General features: G+C 41.4%; 1 protein-coding gene across 2 annotated transcripts in view; it reads left to right on the plus strand.

Annotated features, from left to right (window-relative positions):
• The window catches only part of SVEP1 (sushi, von Willebrand factor type A, EGF and pentraxin domain containing 1), a 293,083-nt gene that overhangs the window by 172,978 nt on the left and 100,308 nt on the right, over nucleotides 1–19,797 (plus strand). For both annotated transcript variants that reach the window (XM_066604385.1, XM_066604384.1), the window contains exons 21-23: nucleotides 8,548–8,644; nucleotides 12,297–12,410; nucleotides 14,133–14,246. In XM_066604385.1, coding sequence (XP_066460482.1) covers nucleotides 8,548–8,644; nucleotides 12,297–12,410; nucleotides 14,133–14,246 — 325 coding nt within the window. The remainder of the gene's footprint in view (nucleotides 1–8,547; nucleotides 8,645–12,296; nucleotides 12,411–14,132; nucleotides 14,247–19,797) is intronic.

Below are 19,797 nucleotides of genomic sequence, written 5' to 3' on the forward strand. Positions count from 1 at the left end.
AGTGGGACTAGACACACAGCCTGTGGTATTTGTTCCCCATGACATGTAGTGGGGCTATATTTGACTCCTCGGACCCCAGGCAGCACTGTGAAATAGAAAAAAAAACTTTTTGAAAAATTTCACAATAGAGTTAAATTCCTTAGTGAACTTGGTTTATGATTTTCTTTTCTTAGCATCTCCAACAACAGCTTCAGTAAGATGTTGTTTAACACAGAAACAGTTCATTGTATTCCAAAAAATCACTCAACATTATTAAATATTTGCTCCTTGCATTCTAAACATTTACAGGAATGTTTAAGGGGGTGCAGGACAATCATTACTCTACACCGTTGTACATGCCACTGGTTTCAGCCATCTACTTCTCAGTGTTGGCACTTCAACATTATTTCTGTCAAGATATAATCACCATCATGATGTTGCAATAGATAAGGAATTTCCAAAAGAAATACAGCCCATCCTCAAATCGTTGGATAAGATATGCATTCTATGATGGAGCACCCTAATAAAAAATATTTTCTCACACATGAATAACTTGGCCGTGGAAGGATAGTTTAGAAGTTCCACAATATTCTTCATCGAGTGTAAATCTGTACAACGTAAAGTGTAACTAAGAAACAACTGAACATTTGTCTTCTTATGATTAGAGTTTGGGAGTATTACTTGTCCCGAATTCACCCTTCTACGTTCTATGCTACGGCTGAAGATAGTATGGGAAATCCTACAATCTTCAACTAGTAGGGTTGGCAGTCATAATATTTTCCAAGCTGACTTTGAATTGGTTTATGGAACGTGATACTTGTGATGAAGTTGAAATTTTAGCTTTAGTCTAGAGATATCATTTCAAGTGTTAGTCCAATGTTTTTGTTGGAAAAGTCCTCCAGAAACAAACTAATCATGGGGTATCCTACTGCTGCTCTTGTCATCAGAAGGAAGACCTCTGAAGAAGTGTTACTACAGAAGAAACTAAACATTAGATGGTGGCAGTTGAAATCAGTGGTTTGACTGTGTTATGAGTTCTCGGATTAGAGACCCTTATCTGTTAACTCAGAAGGTTCTAAAAGGCTATTTGAAGTTTGGTTTACTAAACCAAATTATCCTTTTAAGATGATATGACTTAAAATTTAATACCATTTTCTGGCAAGGTTCATACATAAAACCTGGTTATGTGACCAAAAACATTTTGGTGAGATATTTCTGGCCAATATGTAGGGATACGGATTCAGATGAGGAGTTGGAGAAGGAGTTGCTATTTAGCAAACTGGCACTAGGAAGTCAATCTATGTTTGCTTAATTGGCATGTCAGATAGAAGTTACCACGGAAAACAAGAAAGTGCTCAAATGTGGACAGATAATAGGCAGCTTGCTTTTTTGGGTGTCTGGGGGGGGGGGGGGGGGGGGGGGGGGCTCTCATATGTTCTTTATAACTCATGTTTCAAAGAGTTTTATTGAAATTGAATTTAAAGTTGGCAACACTCTGCCTCACAGACCCCGCACAGGGGGAAACATTCAATATTGAAGAACAGAGCATTGTGAGTTAGAGTTAAGATAGTTTGCTAGTTTAAATAGAACAAGGGGGGGGGGGGGTAAAGGTGGAGGGGAAAAGGAAGTTATTGTAGTAAGCTGGGTAAAACTTGGGAGACAAGGGGGGGAGACGGGTAGAATATAAGGGAAGGAAAGAAGGGGATAAAAATAACAAGAACATTCACAATAGACAGGGTACATTTTTCATAAGTAGATTTAGGCTAAGTCAGCATCTCATATTCCTTCTCACCAGAGGGAGGGAAACATATCTCAACATCCTTTTCTTAGGTGCACGTGTGGGTGTAGGGTTGTTTTAGTGGTTGCTTTTTTTTTTTTCCTTTTAGGTGCGTGTTTTGTGGGGATTCTGCCTATAATCTCAAATTAAGTTTAAGTTCGGTGTATTTGTGTGGGATATCCAGGGGTTCCATACTCTTTCAAAAAGCGGGACAGTGTCTTGTCGTATGGTTATGAGTTTTTCATTTATCATAGTTTTGTTGATGCAAGCTACTAGAGGTTCATATGGAAGCGTTGGTTTACGCCACTGCTGTGCTATCAATATTCGGGCTGACATTGTGATGTGTAGTAGTAGTTTAAAGGGAGCATTACGCATTCCCTTGGGTTTGTCTCCCAGGAGTAGTACGAAGGGGTTGAGTCTGAGAGTTGTCCCAGTCACTGTAGCTATAAGGTGGGAGACCCTTTTCCAAAAGGTTTGCGCCACCGGACATGTCCACCAAATGTGGAGTTGAGAACTTCCTCCGTTGCATCCCCGGAAGCAAGTATTTGGTATCTCTGGGTAGATTGCGTTTAATCTCTCTGGTACTAGATATGCCCTATGCAGGACTCTTACTGAAGTTTCTGTCAAGGATACTTGCCAGCTGTTTTTGCTTATATTTTCACAGCAGTGATGCCAGCGCTCTAGTGTTAATGATGTGTTTAAGTCTGATTTCCATTGTATCATGAAAGAGTGTTTGGAGTCTTGTAGTGTCTTGTTAAGCATGTTATAGAACTGCGAGAGAGTCCCTGGGTGTGTGGGGCAGAACTCGCATATGACTTCCATGGGGGTCATTTTGATTTTGGTTGTGGAAGGTAGTATAGAGGACCAGAAGTGGAATATTTGTAGCTTCCTCCACCATTCCTGTGGTGGTGGTCTGTGTTCGCTGGTGAAGGTGTGTATGGAGATCAGTTTGTCGTGTATGAGAAAGTCATACAGAGATGTTAAATTTTTTGTTTTCCACCATATGAATTGTGATACTTCCAAACCCGGCGGAAATTCTGGGTTGTGTAGTAGTGGGGTAAGTGGAGATGGGATATTTGGTTCTTTTTAACTTATATGTGCATATTTACAAAATTTACAGCAGGCAAATCCAACATCTATTTGTCAAAGCCTCCACTGCAGAAACCATTTTTCTGGCTACCGGCAGTCTTTTTACTCACGTGACGGCTTATTCACACGTCAGTATTTTTCATCAGTATTTTGTAAGCCAAAACCAGAAATGCATCTAAAACCATAATAAATGCAAGTCTTTCCATTATACTTACTCTCAGTATGTTCGACTCCTGCTTTTCGCTTACAAAATACCGATGATAAAAAACTGACCTGTGAATAAGCCCTAATTATGCAGCATTTTTACACAAGTAAAAAATATGTTAAAAAATCGCATTAATTGTCTGTGCAAAACACCGTGAATATGCAGGTTTCCTGTGTATTTAACGCGTATTTACGCATGCCAGGAATTCACTGTAGCAGAAGAATCAATCAAACTATTTTGCAAGAATGTTTTTCACTGCATTGATTCTTTTTCCGTCTCTTAAAACATAATTTTTATTAAATAACTACATATAAACGTGGCCATGCCGGACTTTAAACTGACAGACACAAATAATTACCCAAATTCCCACCAAGAAAAATATATCAATTCCCTCCCGTCTACAGACACATAACGTATCTCAGTGTCTGGTGAAAAAGGAAGCAATAGCCAGCTACGAGGCTATAAAAATATGGCCATATGATACAAATGGTCAATTATATCAGAACACAACAATCACCATGTGCATGACGCATTGGCGCTAACTCGTCCCTAAAAAATGCCCCAATTAGAAACCCCTGAGGGGCAGGGAATCCCAGTACATAGAAATATTGGGTGTTTTGTCCTGGTCACGTACTGAAACTCAGGCTGGCTCTTTCATGCTACACCTAAGTTTCTAAAGTTGATAAACTGGTAAAACCACACTGATTCTATGCTGGTTCTCTATTACTAAAAGTTGCTAGACTGGTAAAAACCGCACTAGTTCTATGCTGGTACTCCATTGCTTATACTGGTGATGTAATATTTCTTTCTAGTAGTTGTATACTGGTTCTAATGGGCTAACCATTAATTGTGAACTGGTTCGACGCGTTTCTACTGTACAGTTTCATCAGGAACCAAACAAAAAAATTCAATTGGTTCTAGAACAGAACTTTTGCCCAGTCTTGCAGGGAAACCATAGAACTGGGATGGTGTCAAGGTGTGGTTCAGAAACGAATCATTATAGGATCGTTTCATCTAGTTCCTTTCAATCCCATGACTCCCCAGCACCACAACGTATTTACGCACGCCCATTGATTTCAGTGGGCTTCCACGATGGGTAATCCTCACCATGGTAGGACATGCCACATATGTTTTCACGTGATCACACATTGCTGGAAAAAATATGCTGAAGTGAATGAAGCCATTGAAATCTCTTGGTTCTATTCACTATCTGAATAGAACCCAGTGTGCGTGATACGCTGTTCAAATACGCTCATGTGAATGAGCCCTTATATTGGATACAGAAAGTCAGCAGTTTGGATGAGGATTTAGGTGCGGAATACTAAATCCTCATTTACTCCTGAACGTGTCAACTTAGCCTGTAAGCAGGGGAAAGAAAGTTTTCAATGAGGTTGGATCTTGTGTGACAGAATCTTCGCCTTTTATTTCGGCTATCAAATTGAAACATACTTACCGTGAGATTTAACGGCTGTATTGTAAAAATGCAAATTTTTCTGAAATTGTTCTGTCATATTGCGATGTCAAATTTACAGTAACTCCTTGTAAATTGAAATAAAACTTTGTGGCTTCTAACAGAATTTCTTTCTTATTGAAAAAGGTGGAAAAGAGAAAAAAGTTCAGCAATTCAAAACTTAACAAAAAGAATTAGCATTTGCTTGAGCAGAACATAAAATGTTAATTTATTTCCAGTCTGTCAGACTTTACCTTAAGCTCTTATATTGTGAATGTGACTTTGGGTAACTTTTGGGATGAACATTTTGTTTTGCAGAGAACATTCTACAGTTCAGCTCAGCAGCTGCTTTCTCTATGTGGCTGAGTGGTGGGGCTTACTGTCATGTTTATATACAGTAGTTCATCTATGTCTTACTTTCGAAGGGGAGCCCGACAAAGAATTACACTAAGCATTTTTTTTTCACCACATATATTAATTGTTAAATGAGGCTTTTAGGGCTCTTTTACTTGAAAAGTTAGAAAGACATCAAAATAAAATGTTTTTAGAAGTGTTTTTTTTTGTGTTTTTTTTTATTTAGTGTCATTATGTAGATGAAATTGTCAAGTCCTGTATAGAAACCAAAGAAAAAAGTGACGGAAAAAAAGTGGAAGAACACAAAAATACCATAAAATAAATGCATTGTAATTAGTGCCTTTTATCTTTCACTATAGACTTTAACCCTTTCCAAGCCACTGTCTGACATCTGAAGACATTCTGATTGAAGGCTCGGTCACACGAGCGTTTTTTTGGTCCGATCTGCAGACGCGCTTGCGATCTGCAGATCTATAGACCAAATGCATCCCAATGGGATCGGTCACATGTCCGTTTTTTATGCGGATGTGCGATAAATTATAGGATACAACGATTCGCAGAACACGCCTATTTGCGTTCTGCGAATCGTTGTGTTCTATATATGCGCTCAATGGGGCTGGCAGTAGCAGCGCCGACCCCATTGAGAACGTATACTAAAGATCGTTCTGTAACAGCTGTGGCAGAGAAGAACGATGTTCGCCCATTGAATTCAATGGAGCCGGCAATACAGCTGGCTCCATTAAAAGCAATGGGCTGCCGGCAAGCACTGTATGAATTTTCGGGGAAGGGCTTAAAATATAAGCCCTTCCCTGAAAACCATCCTGAATTCAATGGGGGAACATCGTTCTCCTCTGCCACAGCTGTGGCAGAGGACAGTGGGCAGCGCTGGGCCGTTTCACTGAAAACGCTGCTATGTGCAGATTTTTCAGCGAATCGTCGGCCCCGGTCACGCGATTTGCGGATGCGCATCCGTTATGCGATCCGCAAATCGCGCGAAAAAACGCCCGCGTGACTAAGGCCTAAAGGCTGTACAGCTCCGATGTCGGGAGACGTCCAGCAGGGTATACTTACTGTATATTACTGGCTGCTCTGTTGTCAGGGGCCTCTCCAGCATGTCCCATACCGCAGTACTGGCTCTAGCCAGCAGATGGCGCCATTGTATAATGGCAGAAAGAGAAAGCCCCCTGGGAAACCCTGAATGCAAAATTGGATTGCAAAGGGTTAATGTAATATCTGACCAGTGTCTTTGGCCCAATGCAAAGAAAAATGTAGTTTTCTTTTTGTTATTCTAAGATTTTATTTCCTTATGTAGACAAACACTGCCCCCGAGGAGCAACTAAAGGATACTAACAAATGAAGCTGTTAATATGATTAATAGGCAGAATAACTAAAAGCCCATTGTAGGAAATTTTACCTAGGAAACAGGAGACCATAGAATCTGGAGCTTTGTGTGGCACAGAGTGTTAAGTCAGAAGAAATGCAGTCCTAAGCTCCCACTCATGACCTGAAGGTTGCAAGTTCAATCCCTGATTGGTTCAGGTTGGTAATAAATAAATGACCTGAAAGTGCTGTGAAATAAGATGGAGCTATACAAATAACAAGATTTTTATTTTTTAGTATGGTTAAAATGGACCACTTATTATAGCTCTGATTATAGCTAGGCCAAAAAAATAATGGCTAGAGCTTAGAAAGGCTGTGAAAGCAAACAAGCCAATTTGGAGCCTTCCGCATACAAGTATTTTTGCAATATAATCTGAAGCATAAGATGTTTCAGGGAGAAGGAAAACTCATAGGAACAAAAAAAGAAAAGGGGCAAAGGAAGTTGGGAAGAAGAATGGGAGTAGACTATGAAGGACAAGGAGTTGGGGGAAGGATACCCAACAGATACTGTAGTTACCAGGTTCTCTTCTTGACCCCCCTTTTGTACAAACACACACAGTAAATAAGGTTATCATAGTGATTCCAGATATGGACCTCATGTAGGTGCTGAGAAACACTAAGGCCCTCTTTACACAGGCGTATTTACATGCATATTTGTGCACACAGTACGCACAGAATATTCATTTATATGCTTGTGTATTTTTCTGCGCATTTCAGTCACGCAAAAAACATCCACATTTGTGCACCCAAGGTCCCCATAAAAGTCAATGGGGGTGCATAAATGTGTGTTCAATGCACAAGGATAGCAGTGGGGAACAGGGGGGAGCTCTCTCTCTCTCCCCCCCACTCCCCTCTGTAGTTACTTGAAAAAAGCGATGCTCGATTGCGAAATCGCCCTAAACGAGTACGTTCGCTCATCTCTAACAAGGATATAAGTGATACGCAGCGTGATTCCACTGGAAAAAGAACTCATCTGGAATAGAGATGAGCGAGCGTACTTGCTAAGGCAAACTACTCGAGCGAGTAGTGCCCTATGCGAGTACCTGCCCGCTCGTCTCAAAAGATTCGGGTACCGGCGGGGGAGAGCAGGGAGGAATGGGGGGGAGATCTCTCTCTCACTCTCTTCCCCCCCCCCCCCCGTTCCCCCCTGCTCACTCCCGCAACTCACCGCTCTCCCCCGCTGGCACCTGAATCTTTTGAGACGAGCGGGCAGGTACTCGCTCGAGCAGTTTGCCTTAGCAAGTACGCTCGCTCATCTCTAATCTGGAACTAAATAGACTAATTAACCATTTAAATTGGCGTGTCTTTATTTGGTGTGCGCAAATGACTTTGTGGGCGCAAAGACTACAAGAAAATACGCCAAAATGCACAAAAAAAAGCCTCGTTCAGTGCGAAAACAGTGGTGCTGAGGCACGCACAAATTGTCATATACAGTCATAAAGTAAGCCTCATCAGCAGAAGTGCAGCATAAACTTGTATCATAAAGTTTCATGAAGTCCCAGCGTGTGGCATTCCAATGCCATTTCGTGTTTCTACCTTGGACAAAGGGTGCAATATGTTTGTGTAGTCTTGGCTAATAGATAAGTGGATCTGTCCATCTACTAGCCTGTCTCTACAAAGGGCAACATAGTCTGATGACAGAGCCACTTAAAAATGAATGGTGATTGTTTAATTGGCCCTAATGCTACATGTGTCCATGATTGCTGATTGCGTCCTCGTACAAGTACCATTTAGGGAGCTTCTTAACACTATGGAGCTGGATCGCACTGCATATGCTCCAATATACAATAGTTTCTAATCTCTTTAGCGCTTTCAATAAATAATTCATACATTGTCGTCCGGCATGCTGTGAACATATTAAATCTGTATTTCTGAGATGATGAATTTAACATAAAGCTTACAAGGATCTTATTTAAAACTTGTCTAAGTATATTGTTTCTCCTCTTACAACAGAAGTGAGCATGCATGACTGCATCGAGCAAATGAGGTTTTCCTGGAGGTATCTGGTTCAGGCTGAAATAATGCAGCGCTGGCGTAGGCAGAGACGTTAGTGATGAGAAATGGTTCTTCATAGTGGATTCTCTTCCACCGGGGAATACCAAATAGGAAATAGAATTGAATTCCGAAGCCTTGAGGATAATACAATACTCCATCCTGCACTATTGCTTTTTTATGTTAATTTCATTGCGATACGTTTTTAATACAGATTTTTTTTTATGGTTATTTCCTTTTAATGTTTTTTAATATAACATTGTTTTTATTATGTTGTTTTTTTAATATATCTTTCCAATACCCATTTGTCTTACTTGACAGGTTTTTCATGAGTGCTTTTTAAATCCGTGCCAGAATAGTGGAACTTGCAAACAGGTTGGAAGTGGATATACCTGCACATGTCTCAAGGGCTACACAGGTAATTAAACAGGATTTACAATTTTGGATTTTGAAGAGATTTATTTAAAATGTCTATACTTGGTGAATTGAAGTATAGTTTTCAAAAACCGGGAGTATTGTGTGAAATACTTGAGACTGGATTTCTCAGCTGAAACATTTATTATATCATGTTGGCCTTATTCACATGAATGTTTGTACGTGGTGTAGGGGTGCGCTACAGAGGATGGCCTGTAGGGGGCAACAGGCTATCAGTCTGGTGCCTGAAGTAAGAGGGAAAACACCCACAGGTGTGGTCAGTGATATAAAAAGGGTTGTTCCTACTGCAGTGGAGGAGAGTGTCTGGCTGAGAAGGCCAGGAAGACAGCTCAGTGGAGCTGCAGGGCTGTTAGCCCAGAGTGTGTGGCTGAGAAGGCCAGAGGTGGACAGGGAGACGCCCCTCACCTCAACACCTAGGAGAGGTGTGTGTCTGGGAGGACCAGACTTCAACTAAGCCTATATTGTGACCAGACTGCTGTTGAAAGAAAACTCCTGTTGTATGCAGTAGAGAGGCGTTATGGACCAGGAACTACGTGGTTCCAGCAGGACCCCTGGAGTACGCCTGCCCTTGGACTAAGGGTCTGAAGGCACTACAGACTAAGGACCAGCTGCGATCTGGACATCCACAGGTCTGTGCAAACCAAGTGGACTTGTTGTTGCAGTTGCCTTCAACCCTGTGGAGGATTGTACTGAGGGGACTTTGAAAAGGACTGTGAAGGGACGTTTATAAGAGACTTTGTTGTTGCCAAACGTTTATTATTGCCCTGGAGACCTAGTCATCTATGTTTCGGTTAAAGTTTATGTGACTAAATGAAAGTAAAGAAGGTAAAGTGACCGTTTGGTGTGACATGTAACCCCCGTGGTGATATTTAACCCCCGTGTTGTCACAGTGGCTAATTTAGCCGTGATAAAAATTTGCGACCACGTGAAGCATTGGATTCCAATGCATTCATTCACATGGCCGATTATTAGCCGCGTAAAAACGCCTGACTGGCGCAGATAAGACATCGACAACAAAATACTCCGACCAATGTTTTGATGCGCCTGGAAAATATAGGCCTTGGTCTATCTTTTGGCCGCGAGAAGCTGCGAACTCTGCGATTCATGTGATCTACATCCGCAATGTGGACGGGCATAAATCGCAACACTAGTGTGAAAGAGGCCTTAGGGTGGCTTCACATGTGTGTTGGAACTTCCCATCAGAGGTTCTACTGCCGATCCAGCTCAAATTATCGCAAGTGAAAGCGCTGCATGCAGTGCTTAATCGTCCAGCTACAAGCCTGGTAGCTGAGCGAACCTGAATGGATCAATAGGGTCCATTCATCGCTGTTCGGTTCTGTCCTGAGACAGAGCCGTTTGGCCACAGTGATTCCCCTTTGCTGCTCCCCGAACAGAGCGGATGTGAAACCACCCTTATGGCATCATGCTTCCAATGTAGAGTAAACATTTTTTAAATTTTTGAGACCTGATGCCTGTGGGCTGGATTATCAAATATTCTGGATCATCAGATTATTATAGTGAATTTTGGAAAGCAAAGCCTAAAGGAACAGTTAAAGGGAAACTGTCAGCAAGTTCACGTTGCCCTAACTGTGAGCAGCATCATTTAGTTTTACTCTGAAGCGCTCTGGCATGTTCAAGAAATCATAGTTTCAACTTTAGCGTATAGCTTTTAGGAGACAAGGAGAGACCTGTCAGTCAAGCTTAGCCACATAAGAGGAGCCACCCAAGGAATCTTTTCCCTCAACTGGGGTTCCAAATGCAGTATTAATGCAGCCTTATTGTACATTTATGTATCTTCTAACATCCCAGAACCTACGAGATGCTAAGACGCAGAATGCCCCGAGTGTCTCAGCTCCTTTGGTTGGTTCTAGTGGTGTCCATATCACTGATTTATGCTGTTGAGCTCTCAAACTATACGGAGCTCTCCTACCATTGGGTCTAGGGGTTCACTGTTGCAGACTGAATGGAATGTGCTTATATGTCGTTCTCTTTATTTAAAGGGGTTGTCCCGCGAAAGCAAGTGGGGGTATACACTTCTGTATGGCCATATTAATGCACTTTGTAATATACATCGTGCATTAATTATGAGCCATACAGAAGTTATTCACTTACCTGCTCCGTTGCTGGCGTCCCCGTCTCCATGTTGCCGTCTAATTTCAGCGTCTAATCTCCCGATTAGACGCGCTTGCGCTGTGCGGTCTTCTCCCTGGTGAATGGGGCCGCTCGTGCTGGAGAGCTGCTCCTCGTAGCTCCGCCCCGTCACGTGTGCCGATTCCAGCCAATCAGGAGGCTGGAATCGGCAATGGAACGCACAGAGCCCACGGTGCACCATGGGAGAAGACCTGCGGTCCACCGTGGGTGAAGATCCCGGCTGCCATCTTCGCAAGGTAAGTAAGAAGTCACCGGAGCATGGGGATTCAGGCAAGTACTATGCGTTTTTTTTTTAAACCCCTGCATCGGGTTTGTCTCGCGCCGAACGGGGGGGCTATTGAAAAAAAACAACCCGTTTCGGCGCGGGACAACCCCTTTAAGTCTATAGGTACTATTACATCTTTAGCTTTCCATTAAGTATGCGCCACCTCACCTGGAAGACCAGTCTTCTAATAGGTGGGACAACTTGTTGTGGGACACCCACCTGTCTGACATTTACCTGGCATATCCTGTCGATATGCTTTGAATGTCTGAGATTGAAGAACCTCTTCCATAACATGGTGTCAAGAGTAACTGCATTTTTTACCAATCTGACATGTCAAAAGATTTAATCAGTGTAGGTCCCACTTTTGAGAACCTTGCTGATCACTGAAATAAGGGGTTTACATTGCTTACCAGGGCGCTGTGTCCCTTCTGCTGCTTTTGTTGCCTGCCAACACCTCGGCGCAGCTGAAATCTACCATAGACCTCTATGCATCTGCCTTCAGCTACCGAGAGGTGTCAGTCAACAACGAAGACTCTGGTGAGCACTGCAGCCCCTGTGTTTAAGCGTTCAGCGGGGTTCTCTGCAGTGGAACCCCCACTGATCCAAACTTTTGGCATGTCACTCGGATATGTCAAAAGTTTGTAAAAAGTGCAGTTTACTCTTAAGTGGCTCCACCTAATCTGATCTCAAGCATCACAATTGCAGGGCACCTGAACCTGGAGTTAGACCATCCAGAGCAAGAAACAACCTATGTCTACAACTCTTTTAGGACATCGTAGTGATGATTGCTATCAAAATGAACATTATTCTTCTACACACATTTTTATGTCAGGAACAGATGGTAGAAAGAAATTGCAGTGATGTCACCATTAGTAATCTGCCTCTAGAGATGATAGTTGGCAGATTTATTACATCCTTCCAATAAAATAATACCTTCTTTTCCCTCCACTTCGCCCACCTCCATTTATATGTATTGTCAGTGAAGTCAATGATAATTAACAATTGCTGGAATTAAAATAGGCCAGGTATAAATAACTTGCGTAGCTTTTGTTGTTAACTTCCAGCAAATGATCATTGTGCCCTATCTGCCAAGTGAAGTTTCTGTTTTGCTAGAATGAGACATTTGTTCAGACCATTTATTTGGAAATCTGTACGTATGCACCCTCTTATAGCAGCAATAATATGCATCTGCTTTTGTAATTTATTATTCTGCTTTCAGGTACAAAGTGTGAAATTAACATTGATGACTGCAAATCCATGCCATGCAGAAACAACGGAATTTGTAATGATGGGGTTGGACAATTTGAATGCCATTGTCCCGCTGGCTTCAGAGGTAAAAAAGAAAACTGCTTCAGTGATGATTAAAAAGTCATACAGCATTAGGTCGTTGGTGTGATTTTCAGTAGCTTGTGGCCACTTTAACTTTCTGAATACTTAAAAAAACATAATAGTTTTAATTAAATTTATATAATTCTGTATTTTCAAGGGGTTTACATGCAGCCCGCAGTTCAATTTTTAGTAGCTTCTATCCTTTATAAGAACAACGGAAGAGAGCGATGTGGATGTATGTATTCGATTCAGGGGCATAACTATTTAACGTGTGTCTTTTATAAAACTAAACATGATTGTTCTCAGTAAGAGAAACCAAGTAATCTTCTAGATATGATACCTTTTGATTGGCTAACAAAAATACATGATGTTATAGTGAGGTTTTGGTCCTCTCAAGGTCCTTCCTCTGGCACAATGGAACTGCAAGCTTTTGAACCTCACAGGGTCCTTCCTCAGGCATAATGGAACCGCGAGTTTTCGGACATCTCAGGGTCCTTCCTCAGGCAAAATGGAACCAATAGGCCTGAGGAAGGACCCTGAGAGATCCGAAAGCTTGTGGTTACATTATGCCTGAGGAAGGACCCTGTGAGGTTCGAAAGCTTGCGGTTGCATTATGCCTGAGGAAGGACCCTGTGAGATCCGAAAGCTTGCAGTTCCATTATGTAAAGTAAAGTAACTGGTATTCTCTTTTAGAGCTGTTTAAGTAGCAAAATCATGCACTGCCGCCTGAGTCCCTGCACTTAGTATAACACATTGAATTAGTTTTACTTAAAGGGGTTTTCCCACTACCCAAAATTGCATCACAGCCACTCTATACTTCCTGGTTGCTGATGACCAGGATCTATGACTGTAGCAGCCAATCACTGGCCACAGCAGTGACCTTCTATAGCAGTGATTGGCTGCAGCAGTCACATGCCCTGGTCAGCAGCAACTAGGAAGTACAGAGTGGCTGTGATGCAATTTTTGGTAGTGGAAAAACCCCTTTAAATTGTTCCTATTAAAGGGGCATCTGAAACATGTATTGCAAATCCATAGCGTATATCATAAATGTCTGAAAGGGTTGGTATTCCAGAAGGAGGAGAAGAGGCAAATAGATAGCTACATATGTGTGTGGCTTTCATTGTAGTTTATGGGAATTGTGAAATGCTCAGCTATTTCTGTAACTACCATAAATTGAGTGTGCATGTTTGTCCCCCTCTTTGGAGTGTTAATCAGGGGAGTAGGTGATTTCCAATCTCTGAGACAAGTGCATAGATAAGATACCTGGGGCTAACTTAAACTGGTTGTCCCACTTCTAGCTGTTTTGCTGCAGGAAATGGACAGCTCCGTACACTGCACAGTGTACTGAGTAGTCTGCTTCCTGCAGCAAGACAGCTAGAAGTGGGACAACCTCCTTAATCAGGAGAACTGTGGGTTACTTATTCCCATTCTCTTAGGTGAGGCAACCTCTAGTTGCCACATCCAATCAGAAATTGAATTTCAATCTGAAATTCTCCCTATAGATAGAGCTCCATCTCTGGCATTGGATAGATCATAACTATCTACAATGGATAAAGCCCTTTGGCAAAGTTTAGAAGTCATACTGGTATAACAATAGACAAAAGTTGCATTCTGTATAAGTCATTCTTCACAAGTGATTATGTGATGCGTTGTAATAAATATGGAACACTGCTTACCTATTTCACTAATGAACTAATATTTGTCCTAAATTATTCTTTTTTTCAAGGTTCTTTATGCGAAGAAAATATTAATGAATGTGCCTCCAGTCCATGTAGAAACGAGGGCACGTGCATAGACAGCATAAACATGTATCACTGCCGATGCGCAAATGGATTTCTTGGTACGTTTTACAAGCCTTTCCCGTTCGATACAGAATACAATTGATTTGTAATTCCCAATTTAGAAAGACATTCAACACAAGCAGAAATATTAGAGGTGATCGTGTAGAGCTGAAGAAAAACTGTCAGTATGTTCATATTAATCATTGTTGTACACAGCTAAGATAGATAGAAAAAGAAACTATTCATAAAAAGAATTCTGCGCTCTTGAGCTGTAAAGTTCAACAACCAAAATTGTCACAAGACCAGAAAAGGAATGGCACTTACCCGAGAGGAGGGGGATGTGATGGCCAGAAATCCCCCTCCTCTCCAGTAAGTGCCATTCCTTTTCTGGTCTTGTGACAATTTTGGTTGTTGAACTTTACAGCTCAAGAGCGCAGAATTCTTTTTATTAATAGTTTCCTTTTCTATATATTTTATACTTGGGGGAAGCTCAACCCCCGAATATACTTGGGGGACGCTCAAACCCCAAATTGTTTCTGCAGCTCTCCCCATGTCCAGAGGATAAGAACTGTTCCATTTAAACAACCAATTGGCGACCCTGAGGCGCTCTCTGAACACCGTTTGTATATCAAGACAGCTAAGATATGTCACTTTGATGCTTTTTTAGCCCTATAGGCTGCACCCTTGTGTGGGCCTTTGCGATGCAGCTTTTCTTTTTTTTTGGTGGTTGTTGTTTTTTCATTTTCTTATTCTTAAAACCAAATCTTTTTCATTTTCCACTGATGTTGACAAAGTATGGCTTGTTTTTTTTTGCGGAAGTGGAATTAATTCCATATTTTATTGGCACATTCTGGGCTACATATAATGCATTGATTAAGTTTTAGTTATTTATTTGTTGATGAGGAGTGAAAAGTAATAGCCATTTCACCTTCATTTTCAGTGTTCACCATGCAGTATAAACAGCAGAATCATATTTGTCAACGCATTTCGATGTTAAATATATTATAGTAAATTTATATGGTTTTTGTCATATTTTACTATTTTTGCATAACAAAAACATTTTTCCAGGACAATATGGGTTTGTGTCACCACATTCTAAGACCAATAAGACTTTTACTTCTCTGTCACCGGAGCCATGTGAGCTCTTGTTTTATTTTTGCAGGATGACTTGTTTCATCGGTAAAGCTTCGGGGTAAATAAGACTTTTGGATTACTTTTTATTCCTGTTATTACGAAGCAGGATGAATAGAAAACAGCAATTCTGTCCTTGTTCTTTAGTGGTTATTTTTATAACAGATTTTACAATGCAGGATAAATAATTAGTTCATTTTATAGTGCAGGTAATTACGGATGGGACAAGACCAAATATCTAGACTTTTTAATATTTTTTCTTGTTTTCAATAATAAAACAAAGGGGTAGATTTACTAAGTTACATGAAGCATAAATCTGGCTTAATTTGTGCCCCAAAAACTTGCACTTTATATGACTTGCATCAACTTAATTGTGTTTTAAACACTTGATGCACTTAGCTGAACAAGCGGTTATGGCTTATTGAAAAAGTCATCTTTCACATGAAAGGGGTGTGTCTTAAATACAACACCGTATGCCAGCTAATCCAAAGAATAGGATGGGTAAATTTAGACAAAAGTGTTTAAAGTTGCACCCTATTTATCATCTAGCATGAGTCTCTATGATAAATGGGGCATATATTTAGGCTGTGTAGTCCAAGTTTACGCTAAGTATTAGATAGGATAAGTAAATCTGCCCCATTGTGTGAGGGTTAAATAGAGTTTGCTTTTTGTATCAGTTTTTTTAAATATTTTTCTATACACTTTATTTAACTTTTAGTTTACATTTTTATTTGGTCCCTTTAGGGGACTTTACCAGGCAATCCTTTGATCACTTTAGTAATACACTGCAATACTTCTGTTTGAAGTGAAAACCTATTAGACCCTGCCTTAGGGTGCTTTTAGAGATAACTATCATCGTTCGAAAAATCGGTCAAACTAGTGAAAATGAACAATGATCATTCAGTGTAAACATGAGCCAATGACTGAACAAGAATCACTCGCTTTTGTCCGTTGGTCATTTTCTGAGGCGTAAAAATTATCGTAGGCTCATTCCCTTATCATCCGGCTTAAACAGCAATCGTTCATCCTTGTATTTGCTTACACAGGGACTGAAGGATTCTGAAAGATTCTCATTTGATGAGCCAACAATGGATTTGCCTGTCTAAACAGACTGGATGAGTGCGAATGAGTTAAGGCCCATTTAGATGGGACAAATGTCGGGCAAACGATGCCTAACACTCATCCCCGCATACACTCGCTCCTGTGCTATTGCGCACAGTGTGGCCAGCATGGGGCCGGGGAGGCTGCATGAGATTTCTCTCCTTGTGCTCCCCTGCCCCTCCCCATTGACTTAACATAGCAGCCGTTCATTTCTGAGTGGCTGCTATGTACATTGAACAATCATCGTTTAGCTCATCATCCATCATTTATGCAGCATAAATGATGGACGATGAGCTGATCGCTGATCGCTCAGTGTAAATAGCACCCGTTCAGCACTGAACAGCTGCTATGTTAAGTCAATGGAGATGGGCGGGGGAGAGCAAGGAGAGAAATCTCCTCCAGTCGCTCCACTGTGAGCCAGAGATACTAGCTCCCGTGCAGCAGCATGAGAGCGAGTATGTGCGGGGAAGAGTGTCGGGCCTTTAGTAGTGACGTCACTTGTTCATTCAAATGAGAATCGGCTCCTCTAAAAGGGCCCTTAGATTCAGTGTTGGAAGAGGTTAAACTCAGATCACTCATTTTTCAGTATGCAGTTAATCTAAGACTAAGGCTGGGTTCCCACGGCACGGAAATCCTCATGCGGTCATGCTGCGGACATTCTGCGAGATTTCCGCAGCAGAAAGGCTGCTTCAAAACCCGCACCAATTGTTGCGGGTTTGAAGTGACTTTTCTGTTTGTATCCAGCTACTGAAATCTCTCCCCATAAAGAAAAGAGAGTCCGCAGCGGAAACGGTGATACAATTGACATGTCGCAGATTTGAATTCTGTGCACTTGTCAGTTTCCGTGCAGCTTGTCCACAGCGGACTGTCCGCAGCGTGTGAATGAGATTTTTGTAAAACTCGTCCCCTTTGCTGCTTAGTCTCAGGTTTAAAAAAGCATGTTGAATTTCTGCCGCATGTGACCCCAGCCTAAGGGCTCATAAATAATAGTGCATTATGGCTCCACAGAACCTCTGAGACATAGAAGTGTATAGGGCTCTCCAGTAACTCCATAAGACTCTGATTTCATATGGAGGTATTTGTATATAATTATAACCTAATTGTGTCTTTGGCATTCCTTTGGCTTGTCAATGATTTACGTGGAGTTATATGGATTTATAGATAAGTCATAAGCAAAAGTGTCTGAAATGATTCATTCTTGACTGTAAGTCAGAAAAGCAAAATGAAGAACATCAAATTCAATGCCTGAAAGCTCTTTGGCGGAAGAGCTTTCATTGATGGATCTACACAAGTTGCCAAGCCCCAGAATAAATCCTTTGTGACTTGTGGGACATCTTGTGGTGGAGCAACGAATTGCTTTTTACCAAACTTGTACAATAAAATTATGAATGTATTCATAATTCTTTACCGAATGACCTGCTTCTGCAGGTGGGAGCTTCTTTCAACATACGTAGACTTGATGGGAGGTGGCTCAGAATTACTTTTGCGTTTCCAATGCTAAGTGGATAAAATCTAGGTTGGACCTAGTGATATATAGGACAAATTGAGATTGCACGAATTGTCCGCCCGGACCAGTTTTTGTCCTTGGACAAACTTATTAAAGGACAAGAAAATCTTGAATCAACTGCCTCAAACCGGATAAAACACAAATGATGAAGGGGGAGAAATGTTAGTGAATGGGTTGTGCTTTGCATACTGAAGCCTCTGCTTACAGTATGTGGGGTTCAGTCCAAATTTCATTTTTCACATATTTGCACCAAAAAAGATGATAAATATGCCCCAAATTGTGGGAAAACAGTGGGAAATACTCTGGATGTATAATATATACCTCCAATGGGAGGAAACAAATGAGATGTGAAGAGAACCTACTAGAGAAAAGAATTCAACTTACAAGTTGAATGAGATCTATATGAGATGATAAAAGGATGCTCTGTGCTCAAACACATCCTAGGGCGGCTTCACTTCAGCATATGTGCAATTGGTGTATTTGGCTGTACTTTTTGTTCTTGCAGTGCATGTTTTTTTTGCACACGGGACACAATCACACCCAAATAAACGGCTATTTGGCCTAATGAATTCCAGATTTGTTCTTTCACCAGTGGAATTGCGTATTGCACACGCATTTGCAGCTCCATAGTGGTGTGCAAATACGTACAAACGTAGAGCATGCTGTGCTCTTTTCCACACTTGCAAAATGCTGAAATGTGTATGGATCCATTAAAATCAATGGGTTATATTCTCTGCATATTGCTCGTGCAAATTGTGCTCACACAGATACACCCCAGTGAAGCTGCCCTTAGGCTACTATCACATTTGCACTCAGGGGTTCCGTTTTCCTGCGCCATTATACTGTGTTCCCTGAAAATAAGACCTACCCCTAAAATAAGTCTTACCATGATTCTTGGGGTGATATATCAGCCTTACCCCAAAAATAAGCCCTTGCTACACTACATGAAAAAAAGCAGTACTTACCTAGCAGGTGCCGTCCGGGTCCCTCCTGCTGGTCTTCGCAGTTCCGGCAGACTTCCTTGCAGTTCGCAGCACCGAGAGGAGATCACTTGCTGGTAATAGGGTTTGTAAACCCCACCTCCAGCAAGCGATTGCTCTGATTTGTTCTCGAACGCCGTGGTTCAGCTAATCACTGCGGCACTTGATGAACCAATCACAGCCACAGAGAATATTCTCATTAGATATTTCATTTCCATATTGCTCACAAGTGCATCCATAGTGGGACATTGGCTATTGTAGATTCTTCTGCATTGATTGATATAAAGTCTAGCTGTACTATATCCGACTGCCCTGTGCATACCACCTTTGTGGATGTGATCCGTAATATTGCACAGCTTGGTTTAACCCCTTACTTTGTATTCATTACTGCCCTTTCAGTTCCGTTCTTTCGAAGCCTCCGGTGAGCAGAAAGGGTCTGTTATTGCTGTGCGCTTTCTTCTCATATTTAATAGCATAACAACCTGTTATTGCTTCCCACAATGACAATGGGATGTTTTGCATATATTATGCCTAAAACCCAAGACATCCAGCTGATGAGGATATTAACCAGGTCACCTTGGCTAATATCAGATTTCTTTTATTCCTGGGCATCTGCTTTGATATTTCTTCGCTGCCTTCATATCAGCATTGTTGTCTATGTGCAATACATTCAACTTTCATAAACAATCATAAACGAGTTAATCTTTTTGATTTTCGTAGGATAAAAAGAGAATAACATCCTGCAGATCTCGCCAGCCTCAGCGTTCTGTCTTAGGCACCTGCAGAGAACAGTAAATGCCAATTTTCTCAGCACCATGGCTCACTGCAGATGTCTATTGTCTGCTCTCAGCATTAATCCACCTCAGTATCAGAGAAGATAGTTATTATGAT

Source organism: Eleutherodactylus coqui, chromosome 5 (assembly GCF_035609145.1).
Source record: "Eleutherodactylus coqui strain aEleCoq1 chromosome 5, aEleCoq1.hap1, whole genome shotgun sequence".
Lineage (NCBI taxonomy): Eukaryota > Metazoa > Chordata > Amphibia > Anura > Eleutherodactylidae > Eleutherodactylus > Eleutherodactylus coqui.